Source organism: Dendrobates tinctorius, unplaced genomic scaffold (assembly GCF_039654945.1).
Source record: "Dendrobates tinctorius isolate UK_male_01 unplaced genomic scaffold, ASM3965494v1 ptg000326l, whole genome shotgun sequence".
In the NCBI taxonomy this organism is placed as follows: domain Eukaryota; kingdom Metazoa; phylum Chordata; class Amphibia; order Anura; family Dendrobatidae; genus Dendrobates; species Dendrobates tinctorius.
The window spans coordinates 6,213,390-6,238,623 of NW_027361993.1; the positions used below are offsets into that span (position 1 = coordinate 6,213,390).

General features: G+C 39.7%; 1 protein-coding gene across 1 annotated transcript; it reads left to right on the plus strand.

The window, feature by feature from the left end:
- The first annotated feature begins 16,142 nt into the window (after positions 1-16,142).
- On the plus strand, positions 16,143-24,556 carry UTS2 (urotensin 2). Its single transcript, XM_073561688.1, has 4 exons — positions 16,143-16,308; positions 19,199-19,324; positions 20,304-20,347; positions 24,365-24,556. The coding sequence occupies exons 1-4, from the start codon at positions 16,143-16,145 to the stop codon at positions 24,482-24,484; spliced, it is 456 nt and encodes a 151-aa protein (XP_073417789.1). The 3' UTR covers positions 24,485-24,556.
- Positions 24,557-25,234: the final 678 nt, after the last annotated feature.

A 25,234-nucleotide genomic window follows, 5' to 3' on the forward strand; every position in this document is an offset into this window, starting at 1 on the left:
CAGCGGCTCTAACACACCTTGCCGCTCCCCACTCACCTCAGTGAGGCCCGGCAGCAGTTACTCAGTGGTCTCCACATGGCCAAAGCTCACCAGAAAAAAAAAACTGTAAGGACTGTGATAATGTCATGATCACGTGTGCCTGGACGCAGATGTTTCCGCAAGGCGAACCCATGTGACACACGTGACCCTGGATACACCGCCTCCAGTGGGGCGCATTTAAATAATAAAACGTGCAGGTGGATACGCCGCCTCCACCTAGCGAATTTGGGAATTACACGTTATACATAAAATCTGGAAACCCCGCCTCCAGTAAGGCGAATTTAAATAATAAAGGGGGAACCTGGGAAACTTTAACAATGGTGGGCCCTGCGATAGGGAATGGGGGACGTGGAGACCTCCTAAGCTCCCCTGAGCCAGTGTCCCTGCACTCCTTACATTCCCTATACAGGCTCCGCACCTGTCGCCGCACGCGTACCTTAACGCCCTTGCTCACCCTGACCCTAAACCCTCACTAGGGAATGGGTTGGTGCGGAGACTAATCCCACCACTGCACTAATAACACACATGAGGAAAGAGACGATACAGGGGAAACACCACTTAGCTTTGCTCTGTTGCGTGCGCTCCTAGCAACAGAGCCCACCACCTGCGTGCGTCTTCTCCTCCACCCGGATCCATCACCATAACAGGACCCTTCACCTTAGTGCAGCCATGGAGCAGAGTCCACCACCAGTTGCAGCTGCTTAGTACCAGAGTCCCAAGGATGAGTTCAGCTTCTGACACGAAGTCGAGCATGCTTGAGTCCAGGTCAGCAGCCAAGTCCCACATGGTGAGTGCCACTCTCCATAGTCGCCACTCCACCAGCCCATGCAGACACTTCCCGCTGACACCATCACTGCGACCCCACCACGCCATGCCAGCCCTTCGTCCAGACACCATAGCTGAAACACGTCCCCCCTGGCTAAGCTGCGCAGGACTCCTCACCAGCTCCATCCTTCCTCCAGGCTCTCAAACTCAAAGTGAAAACAAACTCACAATATCACAGGCAGTGATTGCACACCCCTAGCACACCTTTATAGGGTGTCACACCTGATTCATAATTAAGTGCACAAACCTAACCTAAGGTGCAATACCACAACCACCACCGGGGACAGTCAAAACACCTTTAAACTTTCCAAAGTAAAAAAAGTTCACCCAGTGCAATTTAAAACTGTCAGATCATGACACTGGGCTATATATACCATGTGGGGCTGGGCTGTATATACCATGTGGGGCTGGGCTATATATACCATGTGGTGCTGGGCTGAATATACTGGGCTGAATATACCATGTGGGGCTGGGCTGTATATACCATGCGGGGCTGGGCTGTATATACCGTGCGGGGCTGGGCTGTATATACCGTGTGTGGCTGGGTGCTATATACTATGGTGCTGGGCTGTATACCATGTGTGGCTGGGCTATATATACCATGCGGGGCTGGGCTGTATATACCATGTGGTGCAGGTCTGTATATACCATGTGTTGCTGGGCTGTATATATCATGTGTGGCTGGACTGTACAGTGGGGAAAAAAAGTATTTAGTCAGTCAGCAATAGTGCAAGTTCCACCACTTAAAAAGATGAGAGGCGTCTGTAATTTACATCATAGGTAGACCTCAACTATGGGAGACAAACTGAGAAAAAAAAATCCAGAAAATCACATTGTCTGTTTTTTTTTCATTTTATTTGCATATTATGGTGGAAAATAAGTATTTGGTCAGAAACAAAATTTCATCTCAATACTTTGTGATATATCCTTTGTTGGCAATGACAGAGGTCAAATGTTTTCTGTAAGTCTTCACAAGGTTGCCACACACTGTTGTTGGTATGTTGGCCCATTCCTCCATGCAGATCTCCTCTAGAGCAGTGATGTTTTTGGCTTTTCGCTTGGCAACATGGACTTTCAACTCCCTCCAAAGGTTTTCTATAGGGTTGAGATCTGGAGACTGGCTAGGCCACTCCAGGACCTTGAAATGCTTCTTACGAAGCCACTCCTTCGTTGCCCTGGCGGTGTGCTTTGGATCATTGTCATGTTGAAAGACCCAGCCACGTTTCATCTTCAATGCCCTTGCTGATGGAAGGAGGTTTGCACTCAAAATCTCACGATACATGGCCCCATTCATTCTTTCATGTACCCGGATCAGTCGTCCTGGCCCCTTTGCAGAGAAACAGCCCCAAAGCTTGATGTTTCCACCACCATGCTTTACAGTAGGTATGGTGGTTGATGGATGCAACTCAGTATTCTTTTTCCTCCAAACACGACAAGTTGTGTTTCTACCAAACAGTTCCAGTTTGGTTTCATCAGACCATAGGACATTCTCCCAAAACTCCTCTGGATCATCCAAATGCTCTCTAGCAAACTTCAGACGGGCCCGGACATGTACAGGCTTAAGCAGTGGGACACGTCTGGCACTGCAGGATCTGAGTCCATGGTGGCGTAGTGTGTTACTTATGGTAGGCCTTGTTACATTGGTCCCAGCTCTCTGCAGTTCATTCACTAGGTCCCCCCGCGTGGTTCTGGGATTTTTGCTCACCGTTCTTGTGATCATTCTGACCCCACGGGGTGGGATTTTGCGTGGAGCACCAGATCGAGGGAGATTATCAGTGGTCTTGTATGTCTTCCATTTTCTAATTATTGCTCCCACAGTTGATTTCTTCACTCCAAGCTGGTTGGCTATTGCAGATTCAGTCTTCCCAGCCTGGTGCAGGGCTTCAATTTTGTTTCTGGTGTCCTTTGACAGCTCTTTGGTCTTCACCATAGTGGAGTTTGGAGTCAGACTGTTTGAGGGTGTGCACAGGTGTCTTTTTATACTGATAACAAGTTTAAACAGGTGCCATTACTACAGGTAATGAGTGGAGGAAAGAGGAGACTCTTAAAGAAGAAGTTACAGGTCTGTGAGAGCCAGAAATCTTGATTGCTTGTTTTTGACCAAATACTTATTTTCCACCATAATATGCAAATAAAATGAAAAAAAACAGACAATGTGATTTTCTGGATTTTTTTTTCTCAGTTTGTCTCCCATAGTTGAGGTCTACCTATGATGTAAATTACAGACGCCTCTCATCTTTTTAAGTGGTGGAACTTGCACTATTGCTGATTGACTAAATACTTTTTTTCCCCACTGTATATACCATGTGGGGCTGGGCTATATATACCATGTGGGGCTGGGCTGTGTATACCATGTGAGGCTGGGCAGTATATACCATGTGGTGCTGGGCTATATATACCATATGAGACTGGGCTGTATATACCATGTGGGGCTGAGCAATATATACCATGTGGGGCTGGGCTATATATACCATGTGGGGCTGAGATGTATATACCATGTGGGGCTGAGCTGTATATACCATGTGGTGCTGGGCTATATACCATGTGGGGCTGGGCTATATATACCATGTGCTGGCTGGGCTGTATATACCATGTGGGGCTGGCTGTGTATACCGTGGGGGTGGGCTGTATATACCATGTGGGACTGGGCTGTATATACCATGTGGGACTGGGCTATATATACCATGTGGGGCTGGGCTATATATACCATGTGGGGCTGGGCTGTATATACCATGTGGGGCTGGGCTATATATACCATGTGGTGATGGGCTGAATATACCATGTGGGGCTGAGCTGGATATACCATGTGGGGCTGGGCTGTATATACCATGCGGGGCTGGGCTGTATATACCGTGCGGGGTTGGGCTGTATATACCGTGTGTGGCTGGGTGCTATATACTATGGTGCTGGGCTGTATACCATGTGTGGCTTGTCTATATATACCATGCGGGGCTGGGCTGTATATACCATGTGGTGCAAGGCTGTATATACCATGTGTTGCTAGGCTGTATATATCATGTGAGGCTGGGCTGTATATACCATGTGGGGCTGGGCTGTATATACAGGGTGTCGCTGGGCTGTATATACCGTGTGGGGCTGGGCTGTATATACGGCTGGGCTGTACATTGTATACCATGCAGGGCTGGGCTGTATATACCGTGTGTGGCTGGGCGCTATATACTATGGTGCTGGGCTGTATACCATGTGTGGCTGGGCTATATATGCCATGCGGGGCTGGGCTATATATACCATGTGAGGTTGGGCTGTATATACCATGTGTTGCTGGGCTATATATGCCATGCGGGGCTGGGCTGTGTATACCATGTGGGGCTGGGCTATATATACCATGTAGGACTGGGCTGTATATACCATGGGAGGCTGGGCTGTATATACCATGCGGGGCTGGGCTGTATATACTATGCGGGGCAGGGCTATATATGCCATGTGTGGCTGGGCACTATATACCTGGTGCTGGGCTGTATACCATGTGGTGCTGGGCTATATACCATGTGGTACTGGGATGTATACCATGTGGTGCTGGGTTGTATACCATGTGGTGCTGGGCTGTATACCATGTGGTGCTGGGCTGTATACCATGTGGTGCTGGGCTATATACCATGGTGCTGGGCTGTATACCTTGTGGGGCTGGGCTGTATACCATGGTGTGGCTGGGCTACATACCATGTGGTGCTGGGCTATATACTATCTGACTGTGTTATATATCATAGGGGGGTACATTTTACATTATATTCTATGGGGGAGGCTATTATATAATATGAGGGGTTGCATTACATTCTATGGGGAGGTGGGCTGTATTATATTCCATTTGGGGCTACATTATATTCTATGGGGGGCAGTATTATATTTATTATACTCTGTGGGGGGGTGATTGCATCATACTCTGAGGGGGCCACATTATACTATATGAGGGGGCTACATTGTATTCTATGGGGGCTAGATTATATTGTATGGGGGCGTCATTATACTTTATGAGGAGGCTACATTATATTTTATGGGGCTGCATTATACTATAAGAGGAGGGCTACATTGTATTCTATGGATGGGCTACATTATACTACAGTCATGGCCAAAAGTTTAGAGAATGACACAAATATTATATTTTCACATGATCTGCTGCCCTCTGGTTTTTATGTGTGTTTGTCAGATTTTTTTTATCACATACAGAAATATAATTGCAATCATATTATGAGTAACAATAGGTTATTTTGACAGAATGAGTTAATGCAGCAAGTCAATATTTGCAGTGTTGACCCTTCTTCTTCAGGACCTTAGCAATTCTCCCTGGCATGCTCTCAATCAACTTCTGGATCAAATCCTGACTGATAGCAGTCCATTCTTGCAAAATCAATGCTTTTATTTTGTCTGAATTTGAAGGTTTTTGTTTGTCCACCCGTCTCTTGATGATTGACCACAAGTTCTCAGTGGGATTAAGATCTGGGGAGTTTCCAGGCCATGGTCCCAAAATCTCTATGTTTTGTTCCCTGAGCCATTTAGTTATCACCTTTGCTTTATGGCAAGGTGCTCCATCATGTTGAAAAAGACATTGTTGATCGCCAAAACTGCTCTTGGACGGTTGGGAGAAGTTGCTCTTGGAGGACATTCTGGTACCATTCTTTATTCATGGCTGTGTTTTTAGGCAAGACTGAGAGAGAGCCCATTCCCTTGGCTGAGAAGCAACCCCACACATGAATGGTTTCAGGATGCTTGACAGTTGGCATGAGACAAGACTGGTGGTAGCGCTCACCTGGTCTTCTCCGAATAAGCCATTTTTCAGATGTCCCAAACAATCGAAAAGGGGATTCATCAGAGAAAATGACTTTACCCCAGTCCTCAGCAGTCCACTCCCTGTACCTCTTGCAGAATATCAGTCTGTCCATGATGTTTTTTCTGGAGAGAAGTGGCTTCTTTGCTGCCCTCCTTGAGACCAGGCCTTGCTCCAAGAGTCTCCGTCTCACAGTGCGTGCAGATGCACTCACACCTGCCTGCTGCCATTCCTAAGCAAGCTCTGCACTGCTGGTATCCCGATCCGCAGCTGAAACACTTTTAACAGACGGTCCTGGCGCTTACTGGTCTTTCTTGGGCGCCCTGGAGCCTTTTTGGCAACAAGGGAACCTCTCTCCTTGAAGTTCTTGATGATGCGATAGATTGTTGACTGAGGTGCAATCTTTCTAGCTGCGATACTCTTCCCTGTTAGGCCATTTTTGTGCAATGCAATGATGACTGCACGCGTTTCTTTAGAGATAACCATGGTTAACAGAAGAGAAACAATGATGCCAAGCACCAGCCTCCTTTTAAAGTGTCCAGTGGTGTCATTCTTACTTAATCATGACAGATTGATCTCCAGCCCTGTCCTCATCAACACCCACACCTGTGTTAATGGAGCAATCACTAAAACGATGTTAGCTGGTCCTTTTAAGGCAGGACTGCAATGATGTTGAAATGTGTTTTGGGGGATAAAGTTAATTTTCTAGGCAAATATTGACTTTGCAAGTAATTGCTGTTAAGCTGATCACTCTTTATAACATTCTGGAGTATATGCAAATTGCCATAATAAAAAATGAAGCAGTAGACTTTGTAAAAATTAATATTTGTATCATTCTCTAAACTTTTGGCCATGACTGTATATAAGGGGCTGCATTATATTCTATGGGGGCTGCAATGTACTCTGAGGGGGCTGCCATATATTCTATGGAGGGGCTGCATTATACTATATGAGGGGGGCTGCATTATATTCTATGGGGGGTTACATTATATTCTGTGGAGTGGCTACATTTTACTCTGTGGGGTAGCTGCATTATGCTCTAAGGGGTGGCTGCATTATACTATAAGAGAGGGCTGCATTATATTCTATGGTGGGCTACATTATATTGTATGGCAAGGCTGCATTATACTCTGTGGGGTGGCTGCATTATAGTATATGTGAGCTGCATTATACTGTATTGAGGACTATGGGGAATACATTATATGAAGAACTATGGGGTGCATTATACTATGGCAAGTGAATTGTACTACATGGATGACTATGGTGGTGCATTATACTATATGGAGCACTGAGGAGTGTATTATACTATATGGAGGACTGAGGAGTGTATTATACTATATGGAGGAATATGGGGCACATTATATTATATGGAGGACTATGGGGTGTAAACTGTAGATGTGCTGCTGATAACATGATACTGTATAGTGATCTGTTAGTGATCCATTAGTCATCGTTCTGTCTCCATCATTCTTTCTCAGATGGTGGAAAGAGGCCAGGAAACAAGTGTTGAGTGATTTCAATATTGTCGATCACACTCATTTAGCGTCCTGAACTCAGCGTATGTAACTACAACCGAAATGCTTCTGTGTGATGTGCAATATGTTAGCATTTGGGTCCCCATTTTAAACTTTGCCTAGGGCCCCACTTTGCCTAAAACTGGCCCTTGCTGAAGTGACCAGTACGTTGCAATCACCAGTATGTTATGCCCAGTCTGTGCTTCTGGAGATATGAACCTGTAAATTAGGCAGGCTCTCATCACTACATAAATGACAAACGTGGACGATATATGTGGTTTAGGTACACTGAGGGGCTAAGAAGGGAGGGGGCATTTGGATTTGGGAGCACAGAATTTGCTGAATTTCTTTTGGAGAGTTATGGATTTCGCTTTTCCAGAGCCTTTGTACTACCAGTAACGTGGAAGTGTCTATATTTCCTTTAACAGATGACAGATCTGAGTGGGGACTGAGTGGAAGCTTTTATTGGGAACATTTTACATAACGTTTGGGATTACATTTATCCAGCGTTCTACGCTGACCACTTACTTTGGGGTTTTCATCTAAATCTCTGAGTGATGTGATTCAGATGAAACCCCCGATGGATCCATTCACTGTAAAGAGGCAGCAGAGTTACTCTGGACTCCATTTGGCCTCTGTTCAGTGGTGTCCTTCTTTTTAGAACTGCACAAAACTGTGGCTGACAGCACTTTTATGCAATCCTAAAAGAAGGACACCGCCGGATCACAGGTCAGACGGCGTCCACAATGCCTCCATCTGCCTCATTATAAGGAATCTTCCTCCAGAGGTTCCGTCTTAATCACACATTTCAGAGATTTACACAGAAACCCCAGTCTAAGAGCTCAATGCTGATCGCAGGATAAATGTGTGCCAAGGCTTACCGAGATCTTTGGGATGCAGAATGAAAAAATTAACATTAGGTGAATAATTGGTTTTATTTATTTTTTAAACCATTCCTCAGGCGGAATTAATGATTAGGCGACGTTATTCTTAGGGTCAGTGTGATTACATTGATATCAGATTTATATGGGGCTTTTATGTTTGGCTGCTGTCAAACACTGAAAGACGATTTTTATTCAAAAAAAGTATTTGCATCACCATATTTTGAGAGCTATAATTATTCCATATTTTGTCCCACAGAGTCATGTGAGGTCTTGTTTTTTGCAGGACGAGTTGACGTTTTTATTGGTACCATTTTCAGGCACAAGACATTTTTTGATCGCTTTCTATTCTGATTTTTGGGAAGCATAATGAACAAAAACCAGCAATTCAGGAATTTTTTTGGAAGGGAGGGGGTTTAAGCCATGTGTGGTAAAGTTGATAAGGCAGTTCTATTTTTCAAGTCAGTACGATTACAGAAATACCTCATTTATATCTTTTTTTTATTTTTTGGTGCTTTTACACAATAAAAACTATTTTGCAGAAAAAATATTTTTGCATCGCTTTACTCTGAGAGCTATAATTTTTTTATTTTTCTGCTGATGGAGCTGTATGGCAGCTTGTTTTTTGCAGAACAAGATGACGGTTTCAGCGGTACCATGTTTATTTATATTTGTCTTTTTATCATGTTTTATTCCACTTCTTGTTTGGAGGTAGGATGATAAAGCATTTTTTAGCCTTGCTTTATATTTATTATGGTGTTCACTAAAGGGGTTAACTAGTGGAACAATTTTATAGGTCGGGTCATTACGAATGCGATGATACCAAATATGTGTACTTTTATTGTTTATATATATATTTTCCATTCAAATATTTATTTATAGATGCAATAACTTTTTATTTTTTCATTATTAGTTTTAATTTTTAATAAAATAGTTTTACAATTGTTTAAAAGAAACTTTTTTAAACTTTTTTTTAACTTTTTTTACTTTGGCCCACTATGACACTTTCATTTTTTGCAGGCTGATCGCTTCTTCAGCATGGGAATGCAGCAGCAAGGTAAGGCAAAGCCCCAAATCCACTTAGAGGTATAGCCAGCAAGGAAGTGCAGGGAAGGGTGAACATTAGTGATAAGTGAATAGCTTCGGATACCCAGAGCGCTCACGATAATCCGCTGTTCAGTGCTGCAGCTGCATGTGTTGCAGCTGTGTGAAAGTTACAACACATGCATGGAGAGCCCAACAAACAGCCGCACTCCAGGTATCCGGGTTCCTGATGCTGCTGCTCGGTAAGTGCTATAGCTATTCGGATAAGGAGTTATCCGAAGCTATTTGCTCATCCCTAGCTCAAACCAAGCCAGAATGTGATAGGACAGACTAAAATGGGAAAATGGAAAATGCCTGGAAGGGGGAACAAAGACAATCGAAAATCTCAGCATTTGTACAGTGGAAAAATGGCAATAGCTCAGCAGATAGGGGAATCAACCACACAACAGAAGGTCAGCATATTGAATCCCCATCATACTGAGACATGACAGACATAGTTAATAAGGGAAAACAGTGTGGCATTTGTAGTTTATAAGGGTGTACACTATGTGTGCTTTCCATGTGCTGTACGTAGTTTACACAGACCCATAGACTGGTATTGGCCCTTTTCAGAAAAAAACAGACATGTGAACAGCAGCATAGATTATAATGGGTACGTGCTGTATATGTGAAAAAAATGGATATAACACATTTGTGCAACATCTCAATGAGACTTAAGGAGGGACAGTGTGTTTACCACTACTATTGTTCAAAAAGGAAGATGGTCTGGAGGCAACAGTTCATAAAATAGGATGGTCTGGCAGTTGTATTTCATAAGTAAGGATGGTATGGCAGTAAAAGTTCATAAAGGAGGATGGTGTTGCAGGTAGACCACAGTTCATAAAGTAGGGTAGTATGCCAGTTATATTTTATAAGTGAGGACAGTATGATGGTTACTGTTTATAAGAGGACAGCGTGGAGGTTATAATTCATAATGGAGGACATTATAAGCCATAGAAGAGAGAAGTCTGCAGAGATGAGCTGAGGATATGAATTGTTACCCTGGCATCTAAACGAGATAGAAACGCACGGAGTGAGAAATACTCCAATCACAGAAGACATCACCTATAAGGAACCTAGGTTTAAATGTTTATTTGTGATAAGAACTATGCATAAACTGTGCTGTGGTTCCAGTATGGTCCGTAATTTGATGATGGCTGATAACAGCACCACCCAGTATCTCCTGGTAGTTGTTAAAGTGGTTGTCCACTACTCAGACAACCCCTTCTCAATTACTATGTTCCCCACTTACAAAATAATAACAGCTATACTCATCTTTGATAGTGCTGGCACAATTCCAACGGCGACGACACTCCAAGGTCTTGCGTGATGATATGTCACGTGAACTCAATAACTAATGAGCGGATGCTGCACTTTTGGACAAATCAAACACCCAGAGAACGTGAAAACAGCCCCAGCTCTGACTTCCCCTGGATGTTTGATTGGTCCAAAAGAGGTTAGAGTGAAACAGCCGCTGACAGGCTACAGGGCTTGCACAATATAATAATATCCCTCCCGCATCAGAGGTGAGCATAGCTGCAATTATTATACTGATGATGATTCTGGCGATGTATTAATGTACTCAAGGTGGTCCTGGTGCTGTATTTTGTAGTGATAATGGTTCTGGTGATGTACTGATGGTGGTTCTGATGCTGTATTCATAGAATTATGATGGTTCAAGTGATGTATCCATGTACTGATGATGATTCTGGTGCTGTTTTCATCTACTGATGATGGTTCTGGTGATTCATTCCTGTACTGATGGTGGCTCTGATGCTAAATGCATGTAGTGATGGTGGTTTTGGTGATCTATTCATGTACTGATGGTGGTTCTGATGATGTATTCATGTACTTATGTTGATTCTGGTGCTCTATTCTTTTATGGATAGTAGTTTTAGTACTGTATATACTGACGGTGGTTCCAGTACTGTGTTCATGCACTATGTTTCTGGCTATATTTATATACTGATGATGGTTTGGCGATGTATTCATCTCCTGATGGTGGTTCTGATGCTGTATTCCTGTACTATTGTTTGCTCTATTTCAATATTCATGTACGAATGATAGTCCTGGTGCTGCATTCCGGTATTGACATTGGCTCTAGTGCTATATTCATGTATTTATGGTGTTTCTAGTGATGTTTTAATGTACTGATGTGGTTCTTCTCATGTATTCATTTACTGATGATGATTATGCTGATGTATACATGTACTCATGGTGGTTTTTGTGCTGTGTTCTTCTATGGATAGCAGCTTTGGTTCTGTGTGTATAAATGGTGGTTCTCGTGCTGTATTCATGTACTGTTGTTGGCTCTATTTCTGTATTCCTATACTGATTATGATTTTGATGCTGTTTTCATGAACTGATGTTGGTTCTGGTAAAGCATACATGTAATGATAGTAGTTCTGGTGCTGTATTACTATACTGACAATAACTGGCTCTGGTGCTATATTCATGTGCTGATGTTAGTTCTGTTGAGTTATTCATGTAAAGATGGTGATTCTGGTGATATATTCATATACTGATGATGATTCTGTTGACATATTCATGTACTGATGGTAGTTATATTGTTGTATTCATGTAATGATGGTGACTCTGGTGCTGTATTTTTGTACAGATACTAGATCTGGTTCTGTATTCATGTACTGATGTTGGCTCTGCCACTGTATTCCTGTACTGATGGAGGATCTGTTGATGTATTTATTTACTCATAGTAGTTCTGGTGCTACAGTATTGTACTTATGAGCAAATCCAATGAAAAGACAATGTGTGCATATACCCTAATGAAAATAAATAAGTAAAAATGTAAGTGCATTAAACAATTAACATAGGGTATTTAGTAAACACTGTTTTTTAATCAAAAAAATCATAAAGCTGTCCCACCGCTACAAGGTATACCCAATTGGAACAGTAACTACACTCTCTAATGTTAAAACCTACCTAGTGTGAACAGTGGCAGTGGCAGAGAGTCACCAGGTCCCAACAGGACACCCAGCTTTGGAAGGACTATATATAATCTGCCCAGCTCAGTGAAATTGGAGTGGATTTGCTTGTTTCTATGGCCAGTGTGAACATGCCTTTACATCATGCATGTTTTCAAGTTATACTCCGGCTCAGTTTCCTGTTTTTTTCTTCAGTATTTTTGTATTCAGTACAAATAGGGTGTGGCCCCCTTTTCACTGAGCTGTGCAGTTCATATATAGTCCTTCCAAAGCTAGGTGTCCTTTTTGGACCAGGTGACTCTCTGCCACTGTTCACACTTAGCAGGTTTTAACATTAGAGAGTGTAGTTACAGTCCCAATTGGGTATACCTTGTCGCGGTGTGACAGCTTTATGCTTTTTTTGATCAAAAAACAGTGTTCACTAATACCCTATGTTAATTATTTAATGCACTTGCTTTTTTATTTACTTATTTTCATTAGGGTATATGCACACATTGTCTTTTCTTTGGATTTGCTTGTTTCTATGGCCAGTGTGAACATGCCTTTACATCATGCATGTTTTTAAGTTATACTCCAGCTCAGTTTTCTGTTTTTTGTTTCATTATTGTATTTATGGTGGTTCTGGTGATGCATTCATGTACTAAAGTTGGTTTTGGTGCTATATTTCTATACTGCTCTTTGCTCTGGTTCTATATTCACGTAGTGATGCTGGCTCTGGTAATGTATTCATGTACTTATGGCAGTTCTAGCGCTGTGTTCCTGTACTGATTTTGGCTCTGTGGATGCATTCATGTACTGATGATGGTTCTGGTGATGTAGTTAAATAGTGATGATTGTTCTTGTACTGTATTCATGCACTGATGATGATTCTGGTGCTGTATTACTGTATCGATGAAGGTTCTGTTAAGGTATTTATATACTGATAGTAGTTGAAGTGATGCATTTATATACTGATCATAATTATACTGCTGTATTCCTGTACTGGTAGTGGCTTTTGTGCTCTAATCATGTGCTCATGGTGATTCTGCTGATATATTCATATACTGATGGTGGTTTTGGCAATTTATTCTTCTACTGATATTTCCTCTGATGCTGTATTCCTGTACTAATGAAAGTTATTCTGATGTATTTATGTACTGGTAGTAGTTCTGGTGCTATATGCCTGTACTGATAGTGGTTCTAGTGATGTATTCATGTAATAATGGTGATTTGGGTGCTGTATGCCTATACTGATGGTGGTTATGGTGATTATGGTGATGTATTCATATGCTGATGATGATTCTGATGATGTATTCATATACTGATGTTGGTTCTGGTGATGTATTCATGTGTTCCTGGTGTTTCTTGTGCTGTATTCCTGCACTGATAGTGGCTTTGGTGCTACATTCATGTACTGATGTTGGTTCTGTTTCTGTTTTCTTGTACTGATCATAGTTTTTCTCCTGTTTTCATGTATTGAGTGTGATTCCGGCGTTGTATTTATGTGTTGATTTTTGCTCTGGTGCTGTTTTCATGTACTGGTGGTGGTTTTTGGTGCTGTATTAATATACAGACACTTGCTCTGATTCTATATTCATGTACTGATGTTGGCTTTGGTTATGTATTTAAGTACTGATAATGATTTTGATCCTGTACACACGTAGCAATCCATAACTATGTTAATAAAGTAGTTTGCCATCTGAAAAATTAGGATTACTACATGTGTATACATGTTAGGAGCATGCTACCTTTATATTTAGTGGTATTCAGAAAGATGGGAGTATCTACTTCTATAACAGTTACTACATTTTCTATAATCATGAAGGTATCCCCGTCTGTTATTTATGGTGTTACTTAAAACTGTAGGAAAATGGGCCTTTAATTTTGGTTACTGTTACATTTATTTTATAGGTGAGTAAGGGGTGTTTAACTTGGTGTGGTCTGCAGAATAGTACATAGTCTAAAACAGCACAAACAAAGAACTTCTTTTTAAAAATGTGACTCCCACTCCTGCCTCCCCCTGAGATCCCTACATAAAAACTCAGCTTCTGTAAGGTTGCAGATGGGTTTGCAGTGTGTGGATCTGGCTCAGGAGCCGATTCCTCCCAATAGGTGGTAAATGCCAGCTGTCTCACAGCTGGCATCTGTTTCTAATAGTAGTGGCTGGATCTAAGCTCTGAATGCTGCTGTTAACTATTTGGATGCTGCTGTAAGACAAGGGGCAACGGGGTGGTAGTCCAGACTGAGCTCACCCACTAAACACAGTATGTAGACACCCTAGCCCTTTGTACATGCAATCTGGGATGGATTCAGTTTTTCCACCAAACAGAGCTACCTTCTCTCCTCGGGCCACAGCAGTCCATGCAATTAAGAGTCCAGAGATGCAGCTGTATTCCAACAGGGAAAATGTAACTTTTTATTGAACAGAGGATGAAATATGGACATAAAAGACAATTTTCAACACTGAATTTCCTGCTCTCACTCTGACATTTGCTGCAGTTATACCCACAACGGCCGTAGCAGCCGAGGATCACAGTCGTCCAACCTCTGGAATCTGGGTGCCTGAGACCCCTTCAGCGAAGACCCCTCCAAAGTCCAGAGAGCCTGTATTTTTTAGTTCTTTGTGATCTTTAGCCCGGAGCAGCAGACCTCTCCCATCTGGGGGTCTGGCAGTGCCCTGTCTGTACATCTGCACTGGTCAACGATCCCAGCAGTTTTGGAGGGAAACAGCAGCTTTCTCTCTCTGCTGCTGACCCAGCCCCTCACATTAATCATTGTTGTCCCTAACTAAATACAGCCCTTTAAAGGAGAACATACAAAATATAGTATGATACATTGTCAGATATAAGGCACACATATAACCATACAGGTACATCACTTAGGTACATGGGAAGTGCATAGGGGGATCACACGGCAGAAGGAGGGGGTGCAACTGAGGGGTCCGGCCATCTCCTTACACTGCTATCAATTTCTCACAGTGGCATTTAAATAGAGCAATCGTGGGTGCACACACCAGCTGCTGCCAGACTCCATAATGACATAGCGGCCTACCAGTTCTTCCTGAAGGCTTTTGCCACTGCCATTTTAGCTCTCTGATGCCAAAGGCTTAGTGTCATAAGAGACCGTGATTTGTTCCTTTTTGATACTGGGTTGTGAAAATTAGCCAAATTCTTTAACTCAATTCTATTACTAGATCTCACAATACCCATTGCATGCATCATTAAATAACAATTTTAACCTCTAGAGGCTGGTGTACAAATCCATGTCAGAATGGCTGTATCATGGTGATATTAAAATGAGCATTTTATGAGTCTACCTTAAACTTTTAAAAAGGATTATACAGCCATTCTGAAATTTCTAAGTAAGTACACCAGCCTCATCCTGGCCACTAGCCTTATCAGGTCTAAGACATCTATTTAACAATATACATGCAGTATGCAGTTTGTATTGCGAAATTCACTCACAAATCCATTTACCTGTTCCACATGTTTGTCTTTTTTTGGCATAAGGTGCCTTGCTTTAACTTTTTTCTAATCTGTATAGGAAGGAAAAGGTTAAGCGCTATCATGCACTGGTTGATTATTCTAAAAGCACTGGGCAAAAAAATAACGTAAAATCTATTGTTAATAACAAGTTCATCCGATCCACCGAATGTGAGTAACAACCATTTCATCTTCTCACTGCATGAACAGTGACACCCCCAAACACCACCTGACACCTCATCTATCCACCTCCATAAAAAATCCACTTTTCAAAGCCCAGTCTCTTACGTCAAACTAGGTGCAAGGCCATAAATCACTGGCCTCATTGCCCCGGTCATCTCCTCCACCAAGAGTTGACCCTTTCCTGGCTCGATGATTTATAAGAGAAAGTTACTTTGTTTCATTGGCTATGGCACATTTGCTGTAACAGTTTGTAGCAAGGGCCTAGGAGACAGTAAATTTATTGTCTATGAACCTTGAAGAATGACATCAATGCAAAGTGTCTCGCATTAAGAATTCTGTGGGGAAGGAACCATTGGCTCGTCATCTGTCTTTTGGAGGAGAGTGATGTTTTCTATGTCGTCATAGAACTCTATATAAGAAATGACACTTTAATGATAAACCTGGCCATTAAAGGAGACCAGACAGAGAAGCATCTGCACCCTGGTCCAGCAGCCATGCACAAGCTCTTCTCCTCCGGACTCATCCTTGCTATTGTCTTCAGCCCACTCCGATCGCTTCCCATATTGGACCCCAATGAGATTTCCTACCGAATACCAGGTAAGGAAAATTAGAACTTTATCCAAACCCCTTGCCCAACTAATAACATTTCTTTAACATGAATGTTTAATTACCGAACATTTTATTATCCTGCAGCCAATTCCTAAAGATTGATCGCACTGAAGGGTCAAACGCTCAAACATATACTGGAATAAAATGTCTCCATTAGTCTCCTACTTAGAATTAGCCACACGTCATTTTTTTTTCCAATAAAAGGAAATTACTTTTCTTAAGATGATATTACTGTAATAAGAAATTAAGTGACTATTCCAGAGGGACCGAGGAAGAGTCGGAATAGCAAAGTCATTTACAGTCACCTTCATTAATAGTTTTATTATTTTTTTTTTAATCTATTTTCAGACTTCTCACATCATAGCAACAAAGTCACATAAACATAGGGGATACATGAATGTCAAGTCTGCAGAAAGATTTTGGAACAAAAATTACTGGAATGTATTTAAAATTCTAATTCTTAATTGTTCGATATTTTCTACTTTATTTTATATTATTTTCTGTTTCTTCATTCATCCGGTTAATTAAGGTGCTTTTTAAAAATCATTGTTAACCATTCATAATGTAATATTCAGTGTTTTACAAATGACATGCAGTTATTATCATATCCATTTATTTATGTCAAACATATAGACACATTTACATATATCTTACCATCAATTGTCATATTGCATTTCACTGTATGTATGAGAAAATGCCGTGAAATGCAATATGACTATATATATATATATTTATATACTGTACATAGATATATATGCATACATACATATCTATATTGAGATATGTTTTCTGTATATTTATATATACACATTAGTTAATCTAAATATATATGTATTTATATGTATTATATATATACGCAGAAACGTCTCAGGTTTTCATCTGTAGCATTTATTTTACATGCTGAACACTTTTTTGTTTAATTTTGTTTTTATTATATATGTAGAAACAATATATATGCTGCATGTGCAATTTTGGTCCCTAATTATTCGTTTTACCCTCTTTCCCCCCAGGTCAATGATTCATTTCTGTTTAATGAAACATTCCGAAACTTGCTTCCTGCCAGTGAATGAAAACATGCTTGCAGCCTTTGTATTTCTCACAGCTGAGGGTTTGCTACAATATCGTCCATTCTAGACAATAGTGTATATGTAGCAGTAGCAGCATGTTTAGTATATAGTTAGTATATTTCGGCTGTCCTAATAGTTTGCTACAATGTATTAAAGCTGGAGAAATACATCAGTGCAGGCTGTAATGTAAAATTTCATAAGACCCGAAACGGATAATCTTCAGAAAATTCATCTGACACAATTAAAAAATATATGATGTCATATTTTGTGTCCTTATAATCTTGGCATAAAGGAGTTGTACTTTTTTTTTAGTTATGCATTCCAAATATAAACAAGGGATTAGTTAAAAAAAAAATAATTTAAAGGGACTGATCACAAACCTGTCAATCTGTTTTCTCCTGACATTTTATTGATCAGTGTGGTCTCTTTGTTATCAGACAAAAATCATTTTTAAAGGGCTCGGAGTGACCCACAGCAGAACAGGTGAATTTCCCGGTGGGCCCCTGTGCAGACGAAAGCAGCATCTCATTATTAATTTCACAAACTACCCAGTAAAGTAATATATATGGACGTATGTACATTTGTACATAAGGATAAGGTAATATTTACCGGTCACTGAACCGTGGCCCCCCATAGTCAACATTACTGGTGGGACTTTGGACCCCAATCTGACACTGTTTATTATGGTCTTTTGTTGAGTGTCTGAAATGTATAATTCCTTGAATAATTTATATTTAGCAAAAGAAAATATCATAAATGATGTTAGACTTAATTTGAATGGGCAAAATATGACCACTAGGCCACGGACATCTTTAAAACTTTTTACTTTGAATAACTGTGATTCACAAATAGAAATGAAAACGGTGAAGGTTTATGTAGCCAGGCAGGTGAAGAAAGAGTACAGCAACAGGTTATGTCTGGTGACTTCATCTAAAGCCCATCTGGCAGCACCTTTATGATGCGGGTTGTCACTAACCAATACATATTTTTTTTCTAATCCTTATATGTTGCATTTCTTCTTTTTAGTTTTTTTTTGTATCATTGATTGCAAATAGTTTGCAATCTCTTTATCTAGAAGATTTATATTGATTGTTCCTTGTTGTCAGTGAGCGGAAGTATTCTTAAGCCCCCGTTACACACTGCAATATCACTAGCAATATCGCTGTAAAGTCACCGATTTTGTGACGTAGCAGCGATATTGCTAGCGATATCGCTACATGTGACACTTACCTCCAACCCGCTCCCCCGCTGGTTATCGCTGGTCGCGCGAGAAGGTCCTGGATCATTTCTCGTCGGGGGCTTCCTGCTGGGCTTCCTGTGGCGCCGACGAGCGACGCGTGGAGCCGGGCGGGAGGACGCAGGATCGCCACGTCTGACAGGTAAGTAGCGACCCCCGTCCCCAGCGATGTCGCTGGTGAGATCTGCCTGTGTGGCAGCTCACTAGCGACCACTTAGCGATGCACCAGCGATCCATATCGTTGTCGGGATCGCTGGTGCATCGCTAAGTGTAACGGTACCCTTAGACCGGGGTCACACTTGCGAGTGCAATGTGAGAAACTTCCCTAACAAACAGGCAACCCACACATGTATCTAGGCTGTCCAGCAGCCGCAAATCATGCAGCTACGTGGACACAAACTACATCTCCGAGCATGCCAAAATACTCGGATGTCACCCGAGCAACGAGTATACTCACTCATCACTAGTTATTTGTCATCGATTACAGTAGATTTTTTTGTGTTTTCTTTGCCCTAACATTTTAGATATTTAATCTCTGATTTAGTCATCTATTATTCTGCATTCCCTTTCACAGATTCAAAGATGGATTTTGGAGACGTGAGCAGCTGGGAGGACACCCACTTATTACAGAATCTCCCCTCATTTCTGGACAAGGGCAGAGATACAGATATTGATACAGATGACATTTTCAGCAAAGAAGGTGCAGTACATGACATGATTCATGACGAATAATAGAAGTTGGGACATAACAATAGGGGGAACAGTTGCACTTAGCTCTGGGTGCCTGAAGGAGCTCAAAGACCCATTAGTTTTGCGTTATATTCAATTGCAGATCCCAACAATGGGAACTGGATCTATTTCGATAATGGGACCCTGTTTTAGCTGCTGTCAATTTGGGGTTGGTCGGAAATCCCAGTGACAATAGTGCAACAGCTCCTTGTTTTTGAGATAGATGCAGGATCATTGATGGGGTCCATCCAGCGTTTTAATTGCACTAATAAAGACAGCAAGCAAGCTCAACAGTCTCAATATATTGTAAATATTTTTCAGGAATTGAAAAGGGTTTGTTAAAGTATCAATTTTAGAGAATCAATCCCAATTAATTACACTCGAAAAAGTTTTGCAATTCTTTGCTTAACTGTAGAAAGAAAATTGAAGCCATGATTTGCCATTGTAGAAGCTATGGGGAGGGATCATTGGTCATCCTTCCCGTAATCGTCTCACTCTCCTTGCATTAGCGTGTAAGAAGAAAGTGCATCTACACTGAGATCGAAAAGAAGCCCGTATTTGTGCAATCCTCCATGTTCAGAGACTTGGTGAGGTCCCAATAGGTCTTCACTAATTTGGTGGAGCAGCTCCTTAATTTAATTATTTAGTGAAAAGTAACCATTTTTAAATAGTCCCTGGTCTTCTATGGTTTTGGTAGAACAGATCTTAGTGTTCAATGGTTTGGATGAGCAGCTCCTGATCTTCAGTTATTAGACATTGATTTTCAGGTTGGTTGAGTGATCCCTCTAAAATACTCTCATTCTTCAGATACTAGCTATAGCTGATAACAATTTCAGACGTGCACATGGAACCAGGCAAATTGACATACACATCAGTTCTTTCATAAATAATGAATTGTAGTGTTAGCAAATTAATTGTATTTTAATAAATATATTTCTCTTTTTCACTAGGACTTAGCCTTGGAACTTATAATATGGATGATGTTATGAAAGAGGTGAGTTATAGTATTATAGTAGTTGTATTTTTATATATAAAGGGCAGTATTATAGTAGTTATATTCCTGTACACTGGGCAGTATTATAGTAGTTATATTTTCGTACATAGGAGCAGTATTATAGAAGTTATATTCTTGAACATTGGAGGCAGTATTATAGTAGTTATATTCTTGCACATAGAGGGCAGTATTATAGTAGTTATATTCTTGTATGTAGGAGAAGTATTATAGTAGTTATATTCTTGCACATAGGGGGCAGTATTATAGTAGTTATATTCTTGCACATAGGGGGGCAGTATTATAGCAGCTATATTCTTGTACATAGGGTCAGTATTATAGTAGTTAAATTCTTGTACATTGGGGGCAGTATTATAGTAGTTATAATCTTGTACATAGGAGCAGTATTATAGAAGTTATATTCTTGTACATAGGAGACAGTATTATAGTAGTTATATTCTTGCACATAAGGGGCAGTATTATAGCAGTTATATTCTTGTACATAGGGGGCAGTATTATAGTAGTTATATTCTTGTACATAAGGGGCAGTATTATAGTAGTTATATTCATGTACATAGGGGCAGTATTATACTAATGATATTCTTGTACATAGGAGCAGTTTTATAGTAGTTATATTCTTGTACATAGGGAGCAGTATTATAGTAGTTATATTCTTGTACATAGGAGCAGTATTATAGTAGTTATATTCTTGTACACAGGGGCAGTATTACAGTAGTCATATTGTTGTACAAAGGGGCAGTGTTATATTAATTATATTCTTCTACATAGGAGCAGTATTATAGTAGTTATATTCTTGTTACATAGGAGCAGTATTATAGTAGTTATATTCTTGTACATAGGAGCAGTATTATAGTAGTTATATTCTTGTACATAGGAGGCAGTATTATAGTAATTATATTCTTGTACATAGGGGCAGTATTATAGTAATTATATTCTTGTACATAGGGGGCAGTATTATGGTAGTTATATTCTTGTACATAGGGGGCAGTATTATGGTAGTTATATTCTTGTACATATGGGCAGTATTATAGTAGTTATATTCTTGTACATAGGAGCAGTATTATAGTAGTTATATTCTTGTACATAGGGAGCAGTATTATAGTAGTTATATTCTTGTACATAGGAGCATTATTATAGTAGTTATATTCTTGCATATAGGAGCAGTATTATAGTAGTTATATGCTTGTATATAGGGGCAGTAATATAGTAGTTATATTCTTGTATATAGGGGCAGTATTATAGTAGTTATATTCTTGTACATAGGAGCAGTATTACAGTAGTTATATTCTTGTACATAAGGGGCAGTATTATAGTAGTTATATTCTTGTATATAGGAGCAGTAGTATAGTAGTTATATTCTTGTATATAGGGGCAGTAATATAGTAGTTATATTCTTGTATATAGGGGCAGTATTATAGTAGTTATATTCTTGTACATAGGGAGCAGTATTATAGTAGTTATATTCTTGTACATAGGGGCAGTATTATAGTAGTCATATTCTTGTACATAGGGGCAGTATTATAGTAATTATATTCTTGTACATAGGAGCAGTACTATAGTAGTTATATTCTTGTACATAGGGAGCAGTATTATAGTAGTTATATTCTTGTACATAGGGAGCAGTATTACAGTAGTTATATTCTTGTACATATGAGCAGTATTATAGTTGTCATATTCTTGTACATAGGAGCAGTATTATAGTAGTTATATTCTTGTACATAGGGGCAGTATTATAGTAGTCATATTCTTGTACATAGGGGCAGTATTATAGTAATTATATTCTTGTACATAGGAGCAGTACTATAGTAGTTATATTCTTGTACATAGGGAGCAGTATTATAGTAGTTATATTCTTGTACATAGGAGCAGTATTATAGTAGTTATATTCTTGTACATAGGGGCAGTATTATAGTAGTCATATTCTTGTATATAGGGGCAGTAATATAGTAGTTATATTCTTGTATATAGGGGCAGTATTATAGTACAGTGGTTGTATTCTTGTATATAGGGGGTAGTATTACAGTAGTTATATTCTTGTACATAGGGGCAGTATTATAGTAATTATATTCTTGTACATAGGGGGCAGTATTAAAGTAGCTATATTCTTGTACATAGGGGCAGTATTATAGTAGTTATATTCTTGTACATAGGGGCAGTATTATAGTAGTTATATTCTTGTACATAGGAGCAGTATTATAGTAGTTATATTCTTGTACATAAGGAGCAGTATTATAGTAGTTATATTCTTGTACATAGGAGCAGTATTATAGTAGTTATATTCCTGTATATAGGAGCAGTATTATAGTAGTTATATTCTTGTATATAGGGGCAGTAATATAGTAGTTATATTCTTGTATATAGGGGCAGTATTATAGTACAGTATTTGTATTCTTGTATATAGGGGGTAGTATTACAGTAGTTATATTCTTGTACATAGGGGCAGTATTATAGTAATTATATTCTTGTACATAGGGGCAGTATTAAAGTAGCTATATTCTTGTACATAGGGGGCAGTATTATAGTAGTTATATTCTTGTACATAGGGGGCAGTATTATGGTAGTTATATTCTTGTACATAGGGGCAGTATTATAGTAGTTATATTCTTGTACATAGGAGGCAGTATTATAGTAATTATATTCTTGTACATAGGAGCAGTATTATAGTAGTTATATTCTTGTACATAGGAGCAGTATTATAGTAGTTATATTCTTGTACATAAGGGGCAGTATTATAGTAGTTATACTGTACATAAGGGCAGTATTATAGTAGTTATATTCTTGTACATAGGGAGCAGTATTATAGTAGTTATATTCTTGTACATAGGAGCAGTATTAGTTTTATTCTTGTACATAGGGGCAGTATTATAGTAGTCATATTCTTGTACATAGGGGCAGTATTATAGTAATTATATTCTTGTACATTGGAGCAGTATTATAGTACTTATATTCTTGTAAATAGGGAGCAGTATTATAGTAGTTATATTCTTGTACATAGGAGCAGTATTATAGTAGTTATATTCTTGTACATAGGGGCAGTATTATAGTAGTCATATTCTTGTACATAGGAGCAGTATTATAGTAGTTATATTCTTGTACATAGGAGCAGTATTATAGTAGTTATATTCTTGTACATAGGGAGCAGTATTATAGTAGTTATATTCTTGTACATAGGAGCAGTATTATAGTAGTTATATTCTTGTATATAGGAGCAGTATTACAGTAGTTATATTCTTGTATATAGGGGCAGTAATATAGTAGTTATATTCTTGTATATAGGGGCAGTATTATAGTACAGTAGTTGTATTCTTGTATATAGGGGGCAGTATTACAGTAGTTATATTCTTGTAGATAAGGGCAGTATTATAATAATTATATTTTTGTACATAGGAGCAGTATTATAGTAGCTATATTCTTGTACATAGGGGCAGTATTATAGTAGTGATATTCTTGTACAGAGGGACAGTATTATAGTAGTTATATTCTTGTATATAGGGGCAGTATTATAGTACAGTAGTTGTATTCTTGTATATAGGGGGCAGTATTACAGTAGTTATATTCTTGTACATAAGGGCAGTATTATAATAATTATATTTTTGTACATAGGAGCAGTATTATAGTAGCTATATTCTTGTACATAGGGGCAGTATTATAGTAGTGATATTCTTGTACAGAGGGACAGTATTATAGTAGTTATAGTCTTGTACATAGGGGCAGTATTATAGTAGTTATATTCTTGTATATAGGAGCAGTATTATAGTAATTATATTCTTATATTTAAAGAGCAGTGCTAAAGTAGTTATAATATTGTGCTTAAGTTTAGTATTATTATAGCTCTGTTGCTGTACATAGGGCCAGTGAAATAGACTTTCACGTCCTGTGAAATATGCTTCAAAATATATTACTCAACAGATGGTAATGAGCACAAGCGAACGTTCTCTAATTCAGTACATGATGGGAGTGAAATTAAGAATAACAAACATTGTCTTTTTTATATTACAGAAATTACTTGACAAGCAGCCACAAATATCACTTTTGAGCCGCCTACAATCTAAAGAGCGTAAACCTTATAAGAAGCGAGCAGGGAATTTGTCTGAATGTTTCTGGAAGTATTGTGTCTGATTGTGAGGAACATGAAGTATCTATGGGATTTATGCTTATTTCTACACCACTGTATTCACAATGATGCCTCATCTCAACAGAAGACGGAATAACGTATGAGAAGACGAACTCTTCAAAATAGTTTATTTTACATTTCAGAAACAATATTTTGTGTTTTGCTGATATTTGGTATAATATTTTCTTTTCTTCAATGAAAGCTATTTAATAAAAGTAATAATAACAATATTATCATGAGTCATTTTATTTGATCCATATTGCTAAAGTGATCAAAATTGTTTTATAAAAGCAAACAGCAAAATGGTAAAAACATGGTTTACAAAAAAGTTCAACATTGCTTTCACATTTCTTCACTTCAGCATGCAATAGCTTAGCCACACCAATTATGTGGTTTAGACCACGTTCACTCGTTCACTCTTAAGGCCCTTTTACATTTAGCGATGCACCAGCGATCCAACCAGCGATCCGACCAGGTCAGGATCGCTGGTGCATCGCTAAGTGATCACCAGTGAGCTTTCATGCAGAAAGATCTCACAGCGATGCAGCAGCGACGCAGCGCACGATACTCACCTTTCACACACAGCGATCCTGCGTCCTCCCGCCCGCCTCCACGCGTCGCTGGACGTCACAGCAGGAAGCCCAGCAGGAAGCGCCCGACGAGAAATGGAGCTGGACATTCTCGCGCGATCAGCGATGAGCAGCGGGGGAGCCGTTCGCTGGTAAGTATCACACATAGCGATATCGCTAGCAATA

What these genes read in the sequence shown, in the direction of transcription:
- UTS2 (XM_073561688.1), top strand. Translation starts at nt 16,143, where the DNA reads ATGATAAACCTGGCCATTAAAGGAGACCAGACAGAGAAGCATCTGCAC. An exon ending in TGACATTTTCAGCAAAGAAG is followed by an intron (nt 19,325 to 20,303) that starts GTGCAGTACATG and finishes CTTTTTCACTAG; the next exon opens with GACTTAGCCTTGGAACTTAT. An exon ending in TGGATGATGTTATGAAAGAG is followed by an intron (nt 20,348 to 24,364) that starts GTGAGTTATAGT and finishes TTTATATTACAG; the next exon opens with AAATTACTTGACAAGCAGCC.